The sequence below is a fragment of the Alosa pseudoharengus genome, unplaced genomic scaffold (genome assembly GCF_046254945.1).
Source record: "Alosa pseudoharengus isolate Yale_2024_CS ecotype anadromous, Long Island Sound unplaced genomic scaffold, YU_APseudo_1.1 YU_APseudo_1.1_scf_23, whole genome shotgun sequence".
NCBI lineage: Eukaryota > Metazoa > Chordata > Actinopteri > Clupeiformes > Clupeidae > Alosa > Alosa pseudoharengus.
In genome coordinates, this window is record NW_027468685.1 from 16193462 (window position 1) to 16217329 (window position 23868).

Genomic DNA, 23868 nt, shown 5'->3' on the forward strand with positions numbered 1-23868 from the left:
CATGCCTTTTTGCATTTCCCTCTCTTTCAGGCATAGTAGACCAAGCCAACGCAGATTTCTTCATAGACTTAATGGGTATGCGTCCTTTTCCCTCAGATGTATTCAAAAGAAAGCAAAACAAAAGACAAAACAACTTTAAAAAAAAACACATATTCTACTTTATGATCTTTATGTAGGCGGAATGGTGGATGCTTATGGCCCAGATGCACACGTGGATACCTTAGGTATGCTTTCAGTCCTCACCGAGTCTCCTTCAAAAACTATTCCCAAATGCCTAATCACTGAAGCTGTCTCAGCAGATCACATGGGCTTCACTTTTCCCTTAGATCCAACAGGTTGGTGCTCATTCTCTCACCCTCTGACTAACTCTTGCATGGATACGAATCTCTTTGCATGGACTATGATGGCAGAGCTATCATACTGCCAATCAGATACTAATTGGGATCACTTGTCACATTATCCTACTTTATGTATCCAATAATACTAATCCTGAACGCTTTATTTGATTTGGGCTGGTGTGAATTCTCTCTCTCTACAACAGTTTAAAGATAGTACTGGGAACACTTGAACTCTCTGTTCCGCTTCTGTCATATCGTGCTAATTATCTGCGCGCGTTGACATAGCGTAAAAAAACAGCCAGGCTGTCGTAGTTGTTTTTCCTCTCGTAATTCACCCAAGGAAAAACTGGTTTAAATCAGGTTTGATTTTTTTTTTTTTTTTTTTTTTGCTGTTTTCTCACTGGCGCGCACTTCCAGCTGTCGGGTTGGATCCAGGACAGCCGTCCAGTAGCAGCCGGGCTCCAGACGCTCCACCAGGTACCGCTGGCACGGTCCACTCCGCCAGGCCTCGTAAATCTCCCCGCACCTCTCTCCCCCGCCGCTCGTCCCGTTTTGGGCTCAGCTTACTCGGCCACGCCTTGCAAAAAAAAAAAAAAAGACAAAAAGAAGGACGCAGCTCGCAGGCTTGTAATCGTGACAGAGATTTCAGAGCGTCTGCTGGATATTTATGGCCCCGCTTTTTAACACTCCAAGTTATCATTAGGTCCATGTGTGTGTGGGGGGCTTTTTTTAGTCTCTTTTTCATTGTTTCTGTGCAGAGGTCTACAGAGTACTGGTTTAATGTGCGACTAAGCCCCATGCGTGTGAACTTGCACCTTGCTTGTGTTAAGTTTCAGAATTGGTTTCACTCTGTTGATTTTCCTAAGAGGCCATGAACAGCTTCCCTCCTTCAGATCTACAGAATATAAGTTACAAAGGCCTGTGTGTCATTAGCTGTTCTCACACTGTCATTACTGATGGGGGGGTTATCTCCTTGTCTTAGCAGGCTCACTCGATCCTTCATCCTTTGATCACCATAGTCCAGATCTTTCTGGTGCGGACCACAGTGCAGTGGACCACACTCGTTTTGACCATGTGAGTGTAGACCATGCAGGTCTAGACTATTGGCCTGATGCCTTGGCCCACACACATGTGGACGCAGGTGAGGAGGTGAACCCTGTTTTTTTTGGGTAAACTCAATGTTCTCACTCACATGCATGCATTCAAGCATCTGTCCCAAACGTAACTGTCATAAATTTATGGATTTGTGATCTGGCAAGTGATCTGGAAAATCATTTCATGACATTTGCATTTAGGCACAGCTGACCATATCCACTCAAATTCGGGCTTTACAGCAGATGCCACAGGTATATTCTAATCACTGATTTACTGAATGTCACTTTAAATCAACCTTTGAAAACAGGCTAACCTGTTTTCAATGATGTTTTTCAGATCCAGCACTCCCATCTGATATTATGTTACATGCAGATCACTCCATTATTGATTACCCAGGTTAATATACACTACAGTACTTAATGTAGAGTCAACATAGATAGATAATCTGAATTTACCAGCAAGATATCTTTTGGACACAATAGGCTAATTAACATTTTTCTTTTTTTATCCAATCCACTGCAGAAGGTGGAGCTGATACAACCAGCACTGACACTGCACATTCAAATGGTAGGCCTAAATCCACAATAAACCACTGAATAATGCTGAGGACATTCAGTCTAATGTCAGTTTTGGTGCTAACCTATTATCATTCTGTCACAGGTAATGGTCGTCACAGACCAGTGACAGAGCCGCTCAGAGGTACAAAATGTTTAAAACTTCACCAACCATAAATTTTCCACTTAGGCTTACATTTTACACACAAATCTACTTCACTTGGCTACACCATGGCCTTTAAATCTGTGCTCTTTATTTATACAGGGGACCATCCTGGTTTTGATATCCATCATGACAGTTCGAGTGAGTCAGTGTTTCAATATGCCAAGTGGTGAAGATGTTCAGTGAAAATTCTGAAACCATTGAGGAAACCATGCTTGCCTCCTCTATAACAAAAACTATTCATCAAACGGTGTTCTCATCGTCCACATGACTGCAGTTGTCTGCTTTTTTCTGCAGGTACAGTGCACCAACCAATTACTGCAGCAGACACACCAGACACTGGTTAGTATTTATTGTCAGCAGCTCGTCTTCGACTATTGATTTGTTAGTCATAACTCAAAGTTCACATCTTTCCTGTTTGCCAAGATGGGCCTACCTTCAATGAAAAGTCTTGGCGAACTTTGCATGTGGAAAATCCATATAAACTGGGCCAGGCCTCTCTGGCAAGCTCTGGGTTGGAGAAGCGCGTTGAGATGAATATCCACTGTATTGTTATAAAACGTCTTGACAAGGAAAGGAATCCCCTAAAAAAGGATTCCAAGCAGTAAACCATCCATCAAACGGTCATGTTTTGTGTTTGTCCAGGTGAGCGGCATGGCGTTGTTTCACCGCTGGACACGACAGGTTGGTGCTTCCCTTTTAAATGGCACCGCATGGGATCAGGGGAATTTCACGTTCATACTTTATAATGTTGTTACAGCAGATTCCCAGCATGAGGCGTCAGTATGAATTTATAAGTAGGCCTACTTCGCCATTGAACTCAACGAGTCTCTTGTGATCAGAGGAACATTGTGAAGAAAAAACAAGCTTAAAACCACATATTCCTTCTCTAACGATGTTCGAATTCCTTTTAGCTAGGACATTTGAGGGGATCGACCACACTCACGGTCCGCAGACAGACATGGCTGGTCAGTGCACGGTTCATGGAGTGGAAAAATCTTTTTGGCCTATATTATTTTATAGAGTAGTATATTAAATCTAATTGATACAATAAGACTAACAGGAAAGCTGTTAAATCTGTTCGGACGCTGAAGGAGGTAACCAAAGATATGTTCAATCACCTATTTCTTTATTTTGTTTTTAAAGGAGGTCCCTCGGATGCAGGTACTCACGTGATAGGTAGGCTATTTGATTGACTAATGTCAAAGTGCACTGCTGGGATGTTTGGCAGCGTGCATGGTTAACTCGGGTGTTGCTCTACAATCAGGTGGAGATGCAGCAGGTGGGGAACCTGTGACTAATGTCCATATCCAGGTGGAAGCAACAGGTATGGGTATATTTTTTAACTGTATGTTTTTTAAGAGTACGTTGTTAGCTGTCTCACCGTCTCCTTAGCTATCCTACCCTTTTTCATGTCTTATGTTTGTAGAATGGTTTCTGTACAAACACAACATGCGTGATAGCTCAAGACCAATTATAGGACAATGATGTGAATGTTGAAAACCTGCACATGTTTTGCTACATCGTAAAACCCATCTGCAGAATTCCCTATGACATTTAACAAAGCAGTGAAATTAATTGGTTAAATCTGTGCTCTGTGCCCTAGCAATGGGTGCCATTTATGGCTCAAGTCCACCGGACACTGTGGGTACGTTGCTTTCTGATGACCAATCTCTTTATTTTTAAATGTGACTTGGAATTGGAACTCAATTGTTAGCCAAGGTCAGACTGACCATACCGTAATGCTTTACTGCAGCCAGACAGAATGTTGTTCAAAGTAAAAGAGAGAGACTTAGAACGAGTATCTCTTCCAAGTCTAATTTTGATTTAGAGTGAACTGGAGCTGGACTCTTAGCCAAATGGATCACTGTTCAATATTACCTAAGCCAGAACAAAGCCATCTACCAATCAAATGTAGTTATCTACTGACAGTTATACTGTTATTAAAAAATATCCATCAAAACCCTCTGTGTCTGCTATAGGCCATGAGGGAGTGACCGATGCTCAAGCCAGATTCACAGGTATCCTAAGTGAAATAAATTGACTTAAAGTTACAATATGCAGCATGTCATTGCATGCAATCCATGTAGGATTAATGTAATAACATTTATTTGTTTACCGCAGATTCTCAGTCTGGTCCCAGGCATAGCTTTACAGGTAAGTTTCTAATGGGACATTGTTGTGGTAAAGACCCCTTTTTATCAATACCTGCTCTCTGAACCAGGGTTGTGCACAATTCGAATTGCAATTCTGCTTCCTGTTTGCTACCTCAATTGAAATGCAAGTGAATGAAATGCAAGTTTCAATTAAATTCTGGAATTTTGCACAAGCCTGCTCTGAACATAGGAGAAATGTTACTATAAGACATACCTTTAAGCCGACTCCTGTATTTTTGTCTCAGATATGGTGGATTCTCACAGTCTCCTCACTCAGACAGACGCACCAGGTGGGTTGCCATGGACACACAGGCTTTTACACCTTTTCACGCGAGGTTGACAAATCCAGCCCCTCTTGCATATGAGAGAAAATCAAACCTAATCAACATAACATATTAGAAGTCAGATCCTCTGACATACTGTTGAGGGTCTACCCATCTGAGACGTGTCAGTCAAATGACATCTCTGTGAAATGCTTCATTATCTGCAAGAGACCTTGTTAAATAGTGCTTCAGTGTGCTAATTTACCCTCAGAACTGCCAAGTGTCCATTTGGACAGTGCCAACAGTCCCCTTATGAATGCACAGTAAAAACTTTAACAAACAAAACAAAAAATATAATAGAAAGTGATGAATGTGATGTTTCAGTTACAGAGCATGCACATGGAGTCTTAGACCACACAGGTGTCATGGACTCAGGTAAGTAGGCCTTTGCAACTTGGCAAGGACCATTAGTTTTGTACTTTTACCCATACTGTGTGTGTGTGTGTGTGTGTGTGTGTGTGTGTGTGTGTGTGTGCAAGCGCGTCTGATTGTTAATGGCATGCATGTCTTCTAATCACAGTAACAGCAGGTCCACAAGGAACTGTGGGGGGTTCAAGTAAGTTCTTTCCTCATCTTGGACTCATATAATCCTGCACATTTATACCTAAACAAATCACATTCACTGATGTGTACCATGACAAAACCCGTTATTGCACTTAGAAACTGTCCTTGCTGTAAATCAGGTGGTTTTTAAAAATATGTGATACTAGCATGTGCAGTAAGTAATGACAACACTAAAGTGCACTCCTGGCATCTTAGACAGGAGCTGATGAAAGCAAGGCTGATGTTAATCCAGTCCCTTTAGTCATGCATGGTCTTTGTTCAAAACAGGTCAGCCAGGAGTTACAGAACAGACACAAGCAGCTGGTAAGCTTCATGGAAGTTTGCACTTTCACTTCAACTTATGATTGGCCTTGTATATTAAATTAAATATGTGATATGTCTTGAGCTAGTCCAGCTTCCTGACAGCAGGGTCAATCAATCAGTCAAAGGACTAAATTATACCATGGCTAATTTCAGTGTGACACATATTTTGGGATACCTGGAGTATACGAAGAACAAAGCTTTCTCAAAAGCATTATATAACAGTGTTTACACACAAATAAACAGATGGGCAAACACACTAATGTTTGTTGAAATGAAGAGGATTGTGGTCTTTGGGAAGGATATCGCTCAAAATCAAGACATTTATACTGCCTTTAACTCGGCTCTTGGTTAACTCTTAAGTCTAGCAACTTTATCATCAAAGTAAATGTGTGATCATCATGTGCAATTACGGTACCTTTGGAGCCGGTGCTCAAGAGCTCTTCTCTTTTCCCTGTTTTGCTTGCGCCTTCCAGTTTCCGCAGGTGAACAGTACAACACATCTGGTCAGGGTCCTGAAGGTGGGTTCACGCTCATATCTGTCTCCCACCATATCAGAAACAGGCTATCAAATGAACATTCGCTTTTCATGTCAAAGGTGCTGGGCTGTGTGTAAGCAGAATCAGAAATGCTCAATGTGCAGTAATTGTCTTTTGTTGTCAAAAATAAAATTCTCCAGTCCTCCTACCAATGTAATTATGAGGGAACAGCATGTTTCCAATGTACAGTATTTGTTTAAATTATCCACGAAAAATGCATATTGATACAATTGCTACAGACGGTCTGAAACAGGGGATTTAGTACAGGATGCACAGTAGAATCTGGAAACATTGCATCCATCATGCCCTGACATTGACATTCTGACACTGACATTCTACAGGGAATTCTTTTTATATTCTTGACATCTAATACCTCTGTATACATGTACAAATGTGCTATATACTTGTTTCAAGTTGAGGTTAGGGAACTTCCTCCACAGGGTCTGATGACATTAAAAACTGGTAAATTGAAGACGTATGGAAAAAATCTAACAAGCTTCAGTTACATGTATCTGTGCAACTGGAAGCAATCAGGATCCTTGCACATGTTTTTTTCTTCTGGTGTAAATATACATTACTACACATCCCATATGTATGTATATGTAGTTGTAGGCATTGTACTTAGACTTAGAATGTGCTGTTGTCCCACCTAACTACACCCATATTTTGTGAAGGTGCAGAAAATGTGGAACTGGAGGATACCTGCTGACTTTCACATCAAGCCCCGTGTCCGCTTCCTACGATACAGATTCCAGTGTACTGACCAGTCAGCCCGACAGAGGACCACTGACCCAGACCACTAGCAATAGTCTCTGTGTGTATGCGTGTGTGTATGTGTGTGTGTGATTTTTTGACTATTTAAACTTTAAGATGACACTGTAACTTAACTTTTTACTGTGCATGTTTATAAGTACCCTGGATTTTTTGATGTATTCATTCATGGGGAAGAGACCATTGTGGGTAATTCTTGGTTCAAAAATGTACAAAAACAACAAAGTTATTTCCTGCAATTGTCTAATTGCACTGTTCCATAGCTCGGATGTGTCAAAAAATATTATTTGAGGTGTCTGAATTGTACATTAATGAATGAGTGTCATGGAAGAGAGTCAATCATACATTAAATTTTACATCTATTTTGAACATCAAAAATGTAGAGCATTTTGGTATAATAGAAAATAGTGAGTCATAAAAGCATGACAAGAAATTTTAAATTCTCTCCCATTCAAGTATGAATAATCCTTAACTCGTAAAACACATACAGAATATTCGCAAAGCTATAATTATTAGAAGATCCCGTTTGAAATCAGCAGTTCTTTCTACAGCAATATTTAAAAAGAAAAATAAATTACTCATATCCCTGTACCATATGTATATCTGATAGCATGTGTATTGCAACTGGTTTTATTTTGAAACATACCAATACACAGTGTTTTCCATTACATGCGTAATAAAATAATTTCTTAAAGTCCCCCCAAAGACGGTGACAAATCAACTACCAAACTTATTATACTAAGTTACAGGCAAGAAGCTTTGCACAAATAAACTTTAGTAAGCAAAGCCAACATTGAGCAAGCCTTTCCACTGAATATTCACAACTCCTTCTGTAACCTCTTGGTGGCGCTATGATTATGCCCACACACGACCCAAGTCATTCTCCACACAAAAAAAGACAATGCTTTTTTGTCACTCTGTCTCAGACAAGGACATTCCATTAAATATTTTAATTGTTTCCAAGAGAAGTGGGTGATGAGAAGTCAAAGTTTTGCTTATTATAAATAGGAGAGGACTTTACAATTAAAGTCATGTAATTGTCAATCAATATCCATGTACATAAGGATAACCACTGTGGAGATATGATATCAAATAATCTTCACATCCTTAAGTTTACATTTATCAATTGAAAAGCAAGCCATTATGGTATCCATTTTGCTGTTGCGTACATATAGTTTGCTTCAGAGCCCCTTATTTGGCTATGTACACGTTGGTATTCTTTCTAGTTCTGAACTGCTTTGAGAAAGGCAGATGGATAATTCAGCTTATAAAAACTCTTTTCTAAAGTAAACCTCTGAGCCATAGTATATTTCAGAACGGGTATACACATAGAAAACAATATTTTATAGTTTCATTATATTACTCAAAATAAATATGACTGAAATATAGATGTGTTAGACAGACCATGGGGAAAAATGTGTCTGTAATTCAACTTGACCGGGAATAACTGTCTATAAAAAGTGCAATCTGGATGGATCATGACCGTGATAAAACTGCATAATCTCTATACATTTAGACATTTTGTCCTCTCCTCCGGCTAAAAATTATGATAAAACACAAAAAGATTATGAAAAACAAAAACAGCATTCCGTACAATCTAAACAGGCTAAAACGGTCAGGAAGTTCAAGCTCAACGTGACTTGAGTTGATGGTGCTACCTATGGTGAATAAAAAGTCAAAAAACAAAACAATAAAACAGTTTTTTTTTTGTATAGCACAACAATCTCTTGCTAAACCAATAGATGAGTAACATGAGTGACCATAATGATTAGGACAGCTCAGATGCATTCTTTGCGAAAGACATGTTAGCCCAGCCTGAGCCTAGATCCAAAAAAATTAAAATTAATAACGACCCGACACTTCCAGACGATTTGTTTCCTCAATGTCCGGGTTAAAGTCAGCATGAATGAAGCATTGCTTAAAAAAACCACTGTGCTTTCTAAATATCAAAAAGCCTGACCTAATGATTATCTGTAGCTTGAAGTCAGTCTTCACTCTGCCAATTTCCAGGCCATTTTCTTGCTACAGGCAAGATAAACAAGATGACAAGATAAAACTGCATTGCCTGGTCACAATACATCCTCCCCGAAATATCTATGGTAATACATTTTTTGGACTAAATTCGTCTTAGAAAGACTAGTAGTGCAGAAAGGTGCTTGGGGTATTTGACAATCAATAAAAACAAAAATAATAAAACCCAAGAATAAAGGGGAAAAGTCAAATAAAGAAGACAAAAACACTGTGGTACACATCCCTTAACAAAATATTGTAAGAGTGTTGTTTTAGGTGAGTTTGGGGTCGTCCGGTGTAACCGCTTGATAGTCGTCAGAGAGAAGAGAGATGGTAGGGTCCTCGGCAGGGTCCTGGCCAAAGTAATTGTCCCTTTCGAGCTCCAGTAACATGGGCAGGTCCTCCCCTGGTACGTCTGTGTTGATCGGGTCGCTCAGGAGAACAGGCTGGGCGGTGTACTGGACAAGCTGCTTCCCTATAACACATTGGAAAGTGCAACCAACTGAGCCACAAGTTCGGCTGGCAATAGTTAAACTATAGCAAGGTGTTAACGCCACCATTAAGCAGGGTGGGATACTATTACGGACCAAAATGACTGGATATCCATCACTCCCTCACTGACAACAGCAACACTCTAAACTTTCCTTATCTCAAATCTGTAATGAGCTAGCCACGGCTGCATGTAACAGTCTAGCAGATAACTTTACCAACCATCACACATCATCCCCTCCATACCACAACCTAATAAGAATAGGCTACACAACAACATAATTGAACATTAATTTCATACTTACCATTAGGAAGTCCATGTTCTGATTTTTCTCAGACATTTCCTAGTTACTGGTGGTGCCACTTGGCATGAAATCAAACGTGAGGTAGAGAAAATTGACCACCAAATACAGGGTGTGGGGTGAAGAGGCCGAGTAGGCCTAGTGCTCACTCCACAGTGGAACTGTGATGATGACTACAGTGGCACTGGTTATATGTAAATTGTTAACTTATTTATTAGTTAATCATTTATTTTAATATTATTCACCTGCTTATTTGAGGACTTGTATCTTGGTCGTGGCACTGTAACACATAGGAATAATAAACCACCTTTGCAGGAACGTGCAATTGTAGCAGAGCTATAATTTAATTGCAATGCTGGACTGAACCAATTGGTTTGTTTTGCACATGCATCCAGGAAAATGTATTATTAACAGCTTATTTATTTTAAAAAAGGGAAAAAGATGGTATTTGCTTGGTATTGGCAAATAATCAAGGTTGTGGTGTTGGTACCATATCGGTATGAAAAGGTCATGTCGTCCCGGGGTGCATTTCCCAAATCCATAGTTTCTAACCTGTTAGCAACTTAGTTGGTTGGCAATGAGAAATTGCATTGCAACCACAAAGTTGCTAACTTAAGTTAGCAACTATGGTTTTGGGAAACGCGCCCCCGACCAGTAAGGTCATTGATTTTAAGAGGGTTCACGCACTTTTTACTCCAACTGAATCAGGGATATTTAGACAGCACAATGTTGCTAGTTCACCATCAGAGAAGATGCCCAAGACCCAACTGTCAACAGAATGGTATGGTGTGTTGATAAGGCCTAAATAATGCATTCTGACAAAAACCTGTTTCACTAACTCATTGGGATGGGAAGACAATCTGTTTTTTATCTCTACATTTACTCAAATCACCAAATGCTCAAACCTGCGTTTGTGGAGTTATTGCTTGACGGAGCATCCTTGGGCGAATCGGAGAGGAGCTCCTGGATCTGTGGGGAACATGAAAAGACTGCAGTGAGAACAAAAAACAAAGAAACAAGCAACAACAACAACAACAACAACTCAGGGACAGGAGACGCTCTTTTAAGTAATTAAGTGGCTGATTGAGAGGAAAACAATTCCAAACACTTACAGTGGCCAGGCTGTCCAAGTCGAAGTCTGTGTTTATGGAGGAGGAACTGAAGATCTGTGATGACATTAGACAATTAGTTGGACAGAAACAGAAAAAAAACCCATCTGGAATAGTAATCAGTGAAGCTATAGGTACTGTACTCTCATAGGTTACTGACATATCAGTAGGCCTTTTCAGACGGCCAAAATCGCCGCGATTTTTATGTACCAGAATCGCGGAACGACTGTGCCTTTCACATAGACCGAGGCGGAACGGCGGGACAAAGTGTCTCGCCAAATGTACTACCAAGCCCCCTAGACATTTTGCCGAGTTTTTTCGTTCCGGCACCAGTGTGAATGGGTCAAGGCGGAAAGGGGAATCTGGGCGGGCATTTTGATGCGTCCAGCCCACGACAGGAGATTGCAAATAAATCTAACTGATCAAAAGCAGCAATAGCAGAGACAGCACATTATGTCAATCTTTAAATTCACAAAGTCTCCAGTCATTTAATGCCAGCTAGAGTTGACTGTAGCTCGGTTGCCATAATAGGCTATCCTAAAATCCAGCGATATGACTGAATGACTTGAATGATTTATGACTGAATGGAACGTTGTGTTTTTAAGCGCCAGAACTGCTTATCACGTCGTGTGACAAAGTTTACACCAATCATCATCTTCTAATGTATCCTTATGTTGAGATGTCCATTCTCTTTGCCCTAGGCTATCATTTGTGCGCGAAGCATGTTTCAATTAAGACAGTACACAAGCTATTTTTATTGTTGTAATATTGAATGATTTCATGAATAAAGCATTGAAAAATTGTACACACAGTGCGGCTGGCGGCGGCACTGACCAAGGCCACAGTAGCCTGTGAACCTCTGATTTTCAAAGGGGAATCACGGCCAACGCAGGGGGCAACTCTTCTCTTCTATTTCCCTTCCAAATTACTTTTTATTGTCTGAAGACATCAATCGCAAGAATCTAACATTCTAAGCAACAGCAAAGCAACTTCACTTGCATTTGTAGGGTAGGCTACTACAAATGCAAGCTAAACAAACTGCAGTCGGTTCTCCCGCCATGGTTTTGGAAATCACACACCTGCTGCATCTGAAGGCCCACGCATAATAAGGACTATCACTCTACACGCCCCCTGTTGCACGTCACATTTTAATTTGCTAGCTGATCCTGCCTCCTGGCTCCCCAAAATGCCGCATCATGTAAACAGATCAGCAGGCCGGCAAATTTTCACCTCGTTTTCAGACACACGTTGCGGCAAAAAGACGTCTCCTCTTCCCGCAAATTTAGCGTAATCTCTGTGTGAAAAGGCCTAGTCTGTACCATCAGCAGGTTGGGATTTCTACTCAAATTAATCAATGGAAACCTAATATACACCTAAATCTGCTGTGGTGTTCAAAATCATCTTAGTATTTATGATCTATCAAAAACAGGAGTGCAGTGCACAATGCAAGTTTTGAGAAATGGCAACTCACATCAAAGAGAGGCGAGGACTCAAAGTTGATGGACTGGGCATTCAGGATGGACTGTAGGTTCTCCAAGCCGTTATCAATGTTATCCAGGTGGTCATGGAGTTCCGTTCTGGGCCAGAAAATGAAATAAGTGTGATTAGCATGCAAGCTTGCACTGACCTCAACTACGCTTACATGATAGAACACAATAGTGACAAATCAATGAGTTTCATGTGATTACATAAGCAAACGACAGTCAATGTAACAGCAACAAAAATACACATAGCTGACATTTGCACACACATCATTGAATTGATTTTATTTATTTATTTTTGAGAAGGAGCAAGTCCCCAGAAAGGTTAAGATTGGTGTCGCCTGACGGGAGATAGCCTAGGCTTGCCAAATTTTTGATTGCTAACACAATTGGCATTTTTGGGGCTTGGGGTGGTGGGTCAAAAAAAAAAAATGCATCAGCACCAACTGCAAGCCCAGAACAAAGTCACCTGCACATTACAACACCCAATGCTTTTTGTTTGTTTGTTTATTGTTTTTTTGTAGGGCCACGGCACCACTTACATGTTGCATCAGTCTAATTCACAGATGGAAAAATCATGTGGACCACGTGGGAGTTGGGGAGGGGGGTGTGGGGGAGAATGGTGCAACACAGAGCAACAGGCAAGCTATTAGCATAAGCACACCACACACACAATAGAAACTAAAATCGAAACAAAGTGGGAGGTAGAGTGGAAGGGAGTGTGTGTGTGTGTGTGTGTGTGTGTGTGTGTGGGTGTGTGTGTGTGTGGGTGTGGGGGGGGGGGGTGTTAGTTGTCAGAAGAGGCTAATGGGGACAGTCAGGCACAGTGTTTTAAATGTTCTGGGGACATCTGTCTCGCGGCAGACTGGCAATGCTAACCCTGGGAGAAGTCGGGGGTGAAGAGACGAGGAGGTGGGGCTGGGGAAAAGGTGATAGACCTCAGACATCTGTGGAGAACTGAAAAGATAGAAGCACAACATGGCACCATTGTGAAGGTGTAGGAGATCAGTTATAACACCACCACCACCCTGATGTGGATACAGGCCTGTCCGGTCCCTCTCACTATACTATGAGAAGATGGGACATTGGCTAGGTGACAATCACAACACACGCAATCTTTAGGGCGCCTTTAAGCATTAGATACAGGTACTGTAATAGTAATCATGAACTAGATCTTTAATAATTAGCTACGTCTTGTACACAGGATGAAATGTAAACACAGGTACAGCAACAGACAAAACATCATGAGGGAGAAATTTTACAAAGTCAGATGTTTTGATTCTGTGGCATATAATATATATTGTCCTATAGGTAGATGTTGCAGATGTTATGTAGTCATTATGCACCTATAGAGTAAACACTTACAGAAACTGAATCTCTACCTGTGATGTGGCTGTGTGGTGTAGTGTAGTGTGCCATGAGATAGGGGAGGTCTCCTGCATACTTCAGCCAAAAGATCACATGCCACAGTTAGCGTACCACAGCCACAGTGGGCTGGCTTGCATATCATACTGCCATTATGCAATGGCACACACCAGGAACGAAAGACTAATGGCCAGTAACAAACAGCACAAAAAATGTGGAGGAGCCTATTGCGAGCGGTCCTGAGAAGTGGCTTTGTAGCCATAACCTGAACCCATGTGTTGTACCACTGCATAATTCACTGCTAAGTTACAGAGCACTGGAGGTGGTTTGTATAGATCAAAACCTTTGTTCTTTGTTCAAATGTTAGGCAAAGGTGTGCAATCAGGGTGTTTTCTGTGTGCCCAGAAAAAGAGCTCAATATGTGAGAAAAGCGTAGATTTATAAACAGAGACAGGACTGAGGGAAGGAGGGAAGAAGTAGTGCGTACTGTTAGGCATTTATTAGGCTGATGTTACATGATGGAACTCACTGAACAAGTTGCAGCTCACACTCTTAAAACAAATGTGTTGAAAACAACACAACTTGCATTGTTTTTTTAACACATCTCTGAGTCCAGATAGGGACAACACATTTGTTTTAAGAGTGCATAGACTGCACGATAGAGCAACACAACTTTTATCATCGTCATTATGCAATGGAAGTCACATGGAACATAATTAGATGTTTTCCACCTAGGTGTTAATATCACTGTAGGCCTGTAAATGTCATTGCAAGCCTGATAATGTGACTGGGCCATTCAGGTGAATGCACTGTGCAAAGAAATCCCCTAATGTGAAGGAGAGCAATGGTCCTGATTGCCATGATTTCATGTGGAGTACTTAAAAACACAATTAAAAATAACATGCTTGAGATAATAAGGAGATTAAGAAAAGCAGAATGCCCATTTAAGGAGGGCTACTGCTTTCACTACACAGGTCAATTGCCTAATTAAAGCACAAGAGCAAGTGTCTGTGATGAGAGAAGTAATAAATTACACATTTATTTGCATTTTGGAGAAAAGGTTCTCAAAACTGATCCATGTCCAGCCAGACATCTCTTAAAGACTGTTTGCAACTGTCAGAGACGAAACAGGGTTCATGTAACTTGCAGAGCCCTTCACACTATAAAATGCAAGTCATGCAACTTGGATGCATGCAAGTTTCAACCAACTAGAGCTGTGCTGAAAGTTCCACCATGTAACGCTAGTCTGGTGGGACCAAGTTCCACTGAAGCCAGAGGAAGGGACACGAACAGGCTGAGACTCAGGGTTCCCACATCTTCTTAAAGGAACATGCCAACCTTTTTGGAAAATAAGCTTAGCCAGTTAGATAAGAGGACACATGCCCTTTTCTTCTCTGTGCTTGCTATAACCCAGTCTGACACTGTTAGCCTAGCTTAGCGGAACTCATTGGAGGTGGGTTTATTTGTATTCACAGTAAAAAGGATATGCATCCTCTTATCGAACTCAGTGGTAGACGGCAAATAAGTTAATTTCCCAAAAAGTTGACGTGTTCCTTTAAACATCAAATTCAGGGATACGCCATAGTTTGAGACAAGTGGGAACCCTGTCAACTGTTAAGACTCAAAAAGCTTTGACGTCTCACCTATCGATGCAGGCGAGGCTGAGGCACCTGGGACTGCCCGGCGGTGCATCGTGGGCTGAAGAGGTGGGGGCGAGGACCGGAGCCGTAGGGGCCAGGGACGTGGTGGCGGTGGCGTTGGCCGTGGCAGTAGCGGTGGTCGGCTCGTTCTCTTGCAGGATGGAGTTGATGAAGGTGGTGGGGGAGAGAGGCGTGTCTGGCATCGTGCCCACCTCCACCTCCACCGGACACACCTCCTCCACCTCCGAGTCGTGGGTGGTGGTGGGGCTGGACGGCTCCTCCTTGATGTGCACCAGCGGGCTTGTCCTTTCACTGCTTAATCACACCAAATACACACCCCATCAAAATCACCAACCCAGAGCTACACATAACTAACGGAAATACACTGATCAAAAACATAATTGCTTTAAGTCAAGTCTTGGTCCACGAAATAAACAGTTCAGAAATGTCTCTATGCTCACAAAAAGCTGTGGACAAATTCATATTTAAGCCACGTGGTGACCCTCGTAAAATTGTTGCTGCATTCATATATTTTATCAGTATGCATAAATACATATGCATACTCAGATGCTCGTAGACAAATACAAACAAACCAACAATAAGCTCAAGCATTGCTTAAATACTGAATCTACCATACGCTCTTCTTAAAAGCCCTAACACTAGACATGCTAAACCTTTCTTGGATGGATCACTTGTAATATATCAGGGTAAAATGTCACAGAAGGGCAGTCCCGACAAGCATGCCAGGGGCCAGGGCAAGGCCTGTGTGAGTTACAGGTTGCTGGCAGACAGGCTGCCGTGCACTGCGGGAGTTGTAGGCCACTTGCCTGTCCTCGATCCACTCCGAGGTAACCGGACTGGTCTGGGCCAAGTCGGTGATGTCAGAGATGATTGGGCCCGTCTTAAGCAGCCCGTCCGAGGCGAAGAGATTTGCAGCGGAGAAACCAGTAGAGGGAGCCTGGGAGGGAGGGAGAGGGGGAGGGAGAGAGAGATTCATGTCACTAGTTATTTAATAGTCATGACTTTGACATCCTCCTGTGAAAGTGTAGGATAGAGCCAACCGAAGGTTTTCAAGTATTTTCTAGTATGTATTGGTACCCAAGGTCTCCTCTGCATTGTAGCTGGAATGCTATTCCTCATTTTCTAAGTCGCTTTGGATAAAAGAGTATGAAAGCGAAAAAGTATGTTTGTTTGTGTTTAGGTGGAGTTGTTAAAACAAATCTTGTGTTTTGCGCCTGGAGTCATGGCGACACGTGTCAGGGCACACCAGGCTTCCACTTGTACGTACCGAGATAGCCGGGGAAGGTTCTAGAGAGTACTGCCGAGAGTACTTGGGCAGCGAGTGAGCGGAGGTGCTGTCATTCAACATCAGGGGCCTGGCAGAGAGAACAGACAAAAAAAAGCAGAGAGAGAGAGAGAGAGAGAGAGAGAGAGAGAGAGAAAAAAAATGGAAGATAGAAGGAGAGCAGAGACAACAAGACAGGGAGAGAGAGAGAGAGAGAGAGAGAGAGAGAGAGAAGAGAACAAGACAGTGTAAGAGAGGCAGAAAAAGGAACAGATCACGACAGAGATATCGTGAGAGCGAGAGAGTGAAAAAGATAACATGAGAGAGCAAGACAGCCAGAGAAAGAGAAAACAAGAGGATGAGAAAGAGGAACAAGACGCAGCAAGAGAGAGAGAGAGAGGGGGTAGAATACACTTAATACAATCATTCACATGGGAACGTGTTTGAAAATGTGTTCAGGGCGGGATGAAGGAACTTGCATCTTTCTTTTCATCCCCATCACTCTGTTGGACTGCACCAGGGTTATGAGGAACTGGATGAGCTGCAGAGACACAAGGAACGGTTACACACAAAAACATAACAAACACGTACACGTACACAAAACCAAAGATGACAAGACCAGTGGAGTCACTGTTTTCATACTCATTTTGCCTGGAGCACCACTGCAGTCCTCACTTGTTGTCAGCTTTAAATACTAGCTGAAACACATTGTCTTGGCCGAGTTGGTTAAGGCAGCTGTAGCACTGTGTCACTTGCATGGCAGCAAATCTTCCAAATGACTAAATATCACTGTACTTGCCTTAACATGCAAATCAACATGACTCATCAACTGCTCGGCAGACATCAGCTGTCTGTTTTAAGCCGTTTCAAGCTCATTAAATGGGCACAGGAGCTGAACCGGGACTGGGCCATGTGGCATTCTTCGGTTGCTTCGCAATCAGGAAGTGTTTGAGGTGCTGAGGTGTGGGAATGGTGTTACCTTATTGACGACTTTCTGCTGCTGCGCGTGCTTCTGCCTCAGGCTGGCCACCTCCCTCCACAGTGCCTCATTCTCCCTGCAAAACAAAACAAAAAAGAAAAACAGCTAAGCGAAGCTAACGTCAGCACACGCAGAGCCATTCCCTCACTCAAATGCAGCAGATGTCAGTCACATCAGACAGTGTCTGATTTTGCTCACCCATCCACTATATCCCTTCACCCCCCACTGGCACACAGGATTAATCCTTTCCCTCCACGGAGCCTTTAAAACAAGGGAATGGAGGGCTGAGGCTGTGGGGTGACAGTGCACTTTTTTTTTTTTTTTAAACCAAAACTGTAAAAGACTTGAGGAATACTTCAGGACGTTTATTTAGCTAAGTTAATGGCTATTGAAAGATCTTAGCGGCCTCTGTTTGTTCAGCTTTTTAAAGTGCGCCCCATAAAGCAGTCCCCCCCTTCCACCTGGACCTCTTAAAACGGGTTCCCTGTGGGGCTGGTAAAAGTGCTTGGAGTGTGTGCTCATGAGCCCGGTTTTGGGTCCACGGACGCACAGCTCACGATGAAAAAATGCTGCTGCCCTCGACGAGCGCTGAGGTGGACCTCAAAATGGCCCCCCCTGCTACTCCAGCGGATGGAAAGTCTGACCCGTGTTGTGTTTTCATGGCCGATTTGCAATGATAAAACAGACATCAAACATGCCTGGCATCGTGCAAGCAACGACAGACCACAACTCAATATTCAACTCTTGTTTCCACCATAAAAATTAAACTCGTTATAAATACGTCAATAAAACAAAAGACAAAATGTCAACTGGGGACCCCAAACTATGGAGGACTTCTACTGATGTAGGAGACTGAATGGAAACAAAATTGAAAATGCTTATCTTCTGGGCGTCTACATTGTCAAACAGACGTGCGCTTATCAATGACACCAGGCGTTATGAATTCCAGGCATGACTTGAGACACTGAGGAACGGGGTGCGTGTGCGCTGTGCGTGTGTAATGATTTTGCAACTATAGATCATTGAGGTGTGTGAGTGTTCCATGTTGCCTGAAGTGTGTGTGTGTGTGCCCATATTGAGTAAGGTGTAGGCCTGGCCTCCCACTGAGGTGTGTGTAAGAGCATGTATGCAAGTGTGAGTGTGTGTGTACACATATGACATATGAGTTTGTGTATGTGTGTGTGTGTGTGTGTGTGTGTGTGGTGTTGTGGTGGCCCCGGTGCTCCCGGGCCGAGTGGATTCTTTATCTGCGTTAGTGGGGCTTATCTGAGGGGCTCGGCTGCCTTGTAAATCAGCGCAGCCCAGTAAAAAGCCTCCGCTGAGCAGGAAGGGCCCTCTCCAGCCACCCGCTCTCTCTCCCGGGCCTAGGAACCCCCCTCCCCCCAAACCCCCACCCAACATACCTCCCTCCCTGCCTCTGAGACAGATGGAGCAACTTTATGGGGGCAGGTGTGGATTCCTCCTAGTGGGAAGATGAGTGCCCCCACATCACAACCCCCACCTTCCTCCACAACCACCACCACCTTTCCTACCCCTAATTACAACACTAGAGGTCTTAGACGAGGCAGACAAACACCACCACATGGATTAAAAAGGTCGAGCTAATGCACTTTAGTCAAAGTGACCTACAAGCTCTGAACTCAATGAGGAGACACATGGAAATGAATAAGGACTGGACAAGAGGATGAGGAACCATCTGTTGTATTAACACTTACTCTCTCAGTTCCGCCAGATGAGCAGAATGAGTAAAAAACAGAAGAAAGAAACCTCCAATACACCCAAGACCGTGATATCTTGCACACAGGCAGAGCTTTCAGAATGCACTGTTAAAAAAAAAAAAAAAAAAAAAGCGATCTGCCCAAGGCCGTGTCAAAAGCACCCGAGCCCATCGCTACATGACACAATATCTCCCGCTGGAAAGAGACGGCTGAGAGCGAGCGGCCACGCTGAGTTGATGGACAGGCTGCGGTGAGCTCATCTGTGATATCCTGTGTGAGGGTGTGTGTGTGTGTGTGTGTGCGTGACTGCACGTGTGTTGTGGTGAAAGAGAGCGAGAGTGAGGCTATGCGTGTGAGAGAGGACACGTCACAACACCACGGTGAATTGGCTCATCTTTTTGTGAGCATGTGTGCAGACCAGGGGGCCGAGGCCCCCAGTGGCAATGACAATACAGCTGAGAGAGTGTGAGTGTGTGTGTGTGTGTGTGTGTGTGTGTGTGTGGGGGGGGGGGGTATACATGTCACAGATGGAGACCCAAATGGGTGCTAATGGTATGTGAGATACCATTAGTGAGCACCCAATTGGGTCTCCATCTGTGACATGTATACAACAAGAATTTTCACATTCATATGACACGAGTCTAATACAAATGTGGCTGTTTGCCTGTGTTGCCTGTGTACGACCCCCATTCCCACCACAACCCCACCCCCAGCAGTGAGCCTGCAGCTGGCGAGGCACATCACTCAGGCATGAGCGGGCCTTGGGCTCCTCCGGGAGTGCTGACTAACCCCAACAGAGGTGAGGGCCCCCAGCCTGCCACTTCGTCACCCACGGACAGATACTCAGAGCCGGGAGGGATTAGCGCACATTAGCCATGCACCAACCCGAAGTAAGAGTGCGTGAACTCTGGGTACGGGGTGGCTTGGTAGCACGTATCGAAGCGTGGGCCAGGAGATAGCTCTCAAGTGTCAAACTGATAAAACCAGCTCGGCTAGAAGCCATGCAAGGCATTTCAGCCTGCTCATTCAGCCGCTGAGTTTTTATAAGGTTTTTCCGAGGCTACGTTGTGGAATATTATCTACAGCAAAACCGGTTGCTGGTATTCTCACATGTAGGCTTCCATTTCCTATTCTAGAGGCTCTATGTCTGTGGCTCTACTGTAGTAGATATATTAAATACAAGACAACTAACAGCTGGTTGTATGACCTCGCTTCTATTTTCTGTTTAGTTATATTTGTGAGCCTTGCCAGCCATGACTCACCTTTTTATTTCTGAAATATTTCTAAAGGTCTAATATGTGTGTTTGTGTGTGTGTGTGTGTTTGTGTGTGTGAGAGAGAGGCATGGAGTATGTGGGTCTTCCTTGTGTGTGTGTGCGCGCAAGTGGAAGAAAGGGAGAGCAGCTATCTGCATCACCCCTCTGTGTATATTTCAGTCTCTGACTGAGCCCAAGAAATTCTGCATCTAATCACCGGCTTTAAATAAACTGGCTTACACAGCCCTAATGCTACGGGCTAGCTGCTCCCCAGGGCGGCCAGCCACATACCTCTGCTTTCTAATTGAGCCAGGAGGAGCGCTGGGTTAAAATATTAAAATGGCCTGCGAGGGACTCGCAGAGCAAACAGCCCTTCAGCTTCACACATGGAAGCCATTTCTTCACGACAATCCTTGGACAGAGAAATCCTTCACAGCATGTCAGCGAAAAGGGGAAGAAGAAGAGGAGCTTCTTGAATCATCAGCAATTGGGGTTTCTTAGTTGTGACATCGGTCATCGCGATTACTGCCGCAAGAGAAGTAGCAGCCACATAGCTGACTGGCTGGCTTTGGAGTTTGCTGATTAGTGAATAATGAACTTGGGTGGACTCACTGTTTCATTGCACTGAGCTTGCTGTCCATGCTCTCCTGCCTGCCCCGCATCTGCTGCACGTCGCTGAGCACTTTGCTGATCTCGTCCGTGCTCAGCCTGACATCCTCTTGTTTAATATTTGACACCTGAGGAGAGGAGAGGAGGGGAGGGGGAGAGGGGAAAGGAGGATGAAACCGTTAGGAGGCACAGCCAGTAAAAGTGTGTGGGACGTGCGTGCACATCTGTGCGTGTCTGTGCGTGTCTCTGTGTGTGTGTGTGTGTTTGGTAACAACTCGGCCCTGGTCATGAACTCTGGCATCTGACAATGGAAACAGTGTGTGTGCTCAGGGCCTTCAGATTTCAGTGTGAACTGATCACTTGGCCAGAAAAAGAAGACACGGGCCCAGAGGCAGAGAGAGAGAGAGAGAGAGAGAGAGAGACACTATAAATCAGCCCAGTGGAAAAGTTGCCTGTACTGAGTGGTCAGGCGGCGGCAGATTATACGTGCTCTCGGCCTGCACTCTCTAATCCTATCCACCTAGCTCCAGCTGGCAGTCTCCACACTGGGCCTCCAGATTAGCTAGGCTATGTGTCCCCCCCCGCACAATGCAAAAGACGAGGTGTCCAGGTGTGATTACTGTATCGGAGCCCACTATTCCGATGTCTCATAGATGTGCACCATATGGTAGGTTGGCCCAGTGCCTCATAATGGGATTTAATGTGGGGGATCAAATTGTAACCACAGCTCGAAAACGAACTATTGTATAGACAGACACATGGATGAGTAGCCATGACTGATATACTGTATAAGAGGCCTGTATCCAAACCATCTTCCAGTTTAGTCACAACTGGGATGCATGACCCCATCCACAAACAGGACGAGTATGTCCATTCTACAATTTACTTAGACTTCACAGATTTTTTTTTTAATAGGACAGAGTCCAAACTTCCAAAATACTTACATTTGTAACTTTTCGTTTTATGTTTTCCAATAGGTGCTCCTGTCCACGTATAAAATAGGGATGCTGAAATTCTGTGTCATCTTTCTCTGGTTTCACCAAACCTCCCTGTTCTATATGAACGACTTTACGGAAGCCATCTACAGTAAGTGCAGAAGAGAAAAAAAAAATAAGTGGATGCTTCATTCATTGTACATCATATTATTACATGATTATTTATGATCCCAGTCTAAAAAAGTGTTGGAACTGGAATACAATATAATACCTTGATATGAAATCCCCCCCTTCCTTGCAGTACAACCCAGACTGAAACACTTACACATGTTGAGCTGGCGGACGAAGCTAGCCATGTTGTTGTGTTTGAAGTATTTCGGAAGCACCTCTTTGGAGAAGCGGCCTTGGTCAAATACGTGAAAACTGCTTCCACTCTAAAAAGAAAGGGAAAGAGAAAGACAAAAATCAACTGCACTGAATGACTGTGCAAGAGTGCAAGGCATGCTTTGAAGTCTCAGTCACCATACACTCTATTAACCAGTTATTTTTTTGTAGATTAAAGGGTTGATAGGATACATATATATTAAAATATATGTTTGAGATCAAAATGTAAGGTTATAGAAATATAGAGATCGAAAACTCAGATAATTTCACGGAGCATATAATATTTCTATAGGACATTAATTATAGTGTTTTAAGCGGAACCTTTTATTGTGAGGATGACTAGTCTATTCTAAGGAAAATAATTAGAGTCGTTCCACAGGACAATGACACACTGTTTTCCACCAACCTACCTAGGCTAAAAAAACAAGAGGTGTGACACCATATATGATTTCCCAGCTAGCTTGTTATCTGCACAGCTAACTAACTGACAAGTCACATGATAGTTTATTTACTATTCCAACAAAACACACACGTTTCTAACTTTGCAATTTTATTTAACTAGCTTGTTAGTCAGCTGTTATTAGCTAAACAGCTTGGCTAACGCTACCTGTTAGCGCCTACATAATCGATACCTATATAAGCGCTAGCAAGCTAACTTGATTGGGTACTGAACTTCAACTACTTTGGGTTTATCATGTCATTAGCATTATGTGAGGGTTAAGTATATTTATGACATCAGACAACAAACTATTCATGTGAAGCAGTTATTTGACTGCCTTCTGATATCCACAATCACTCTCATTAAAAGTTACCCAACTTCGAAAACGCGACGAGTTACCTAGCTTGCATGCTACTTACTGGGCTCCAGCATATTAGAGGGTCAGTTTCAGGATCCTCAACCAACGTCCAAAGTTTCGTCAGAAAAGCAGGAACATTACTACCACTGACCAAGACCGCACCAGCTCCACCACCATGGTACTCCATGTCAGCCAAGTCAAAACGAACACCTGTCAATACAGTCAGTCTACGTATACCTCAACTACCCTGAGAAATTAAATCCTGAATGATGTTGGCCAAAGCAAGCTAGCTAGCAAGCTAGCTCCAACTATCAGGCTATCCGCTAGCTAGTAGTATCTACACCAACAATTCTTGACAGAATCCGCTTTGCTTTCGTTCACACTAGTGCAATGGTTGCTATCTAGAACGCCCCTGTCCTTTGCTTAATTCAAACTTTGATATATGTGTGTACGCAAATACATAATATAGATGAACTGAGAGAGTGGAAATTTCCATTAGAACGACATCTCTACGAACTGCGTAGAAAACAACTGTCGCACATACGCATGGCAGTCGCCATTTTGTGACATCATCGATGAAAAGTTGCTAAAATATATAAAAATGATAAAAACATAACATGGATGACAAACATTAAACCCTAATTCAGATATATTTCATAATTTACGAATTATAAAAATGAAATAATTGAAAATGATGTTTAAAAGTA

The 23868-nt window shown here is 43.0% G+C and overlaps 1 protein-coding gene across 7 annotated transcripts; it reads right to left on the reverse strand.

The window, feature by feature from the left end:
- Window positions 1–7401: 7401 nt before the first annotated feature.
- On the reverse strand, window positions 7402–23689 carry hsf1 (heat shock transcription factor 1). 7 transcript variants are annotated; one of them, XM_076301798.1, is made up of 16 exons: window positions 23223–23689; window positions 22306–22414; window positions 21990–22126; window positions 21049–21173; window positions 17464–17539; window positions 16964–17025; window positions 16488–16575; window positions 16027–16157; window positions 15203–15514; window positions 13074–13151; window positions 12185–12290; window positions 10717–10770; window positions 10510–10573; window positions 9850–9884; window positions 9608–9665; window positions 9231–9288 (listed from the first exon to the last, which is right to left on the reverse strand). In XM_076301798.1, exons 1-15 carry the CDS (start codon window positions 23346–23348, stop codon window positions 9651–9653), a joined length of 1518 nt encoding a protein of 505 aa, XP_076157913.1. In that variant the 5' UTR covers window positions 23349–23689; the 3' UTR covers window positions 9231–9288; window positions 9608–9650. The 7 variants fall into 7 exon arrangements, with proteins under 7 accessions (XP_076157908.1, XP_076157907.1, XP_076157910.1 ...); XM_076301796.1 differs by lacking the exon at window positions 9608–9665 and having other exon boundaries at window positions 9100–9288; XM_076301797.1 differs by lacking the exon at window positions 9231–9288 and having other exon boundaries at window positions 9370–9665.
- Window positions 23690–23868: the final 179 nt, after the last annotated feature.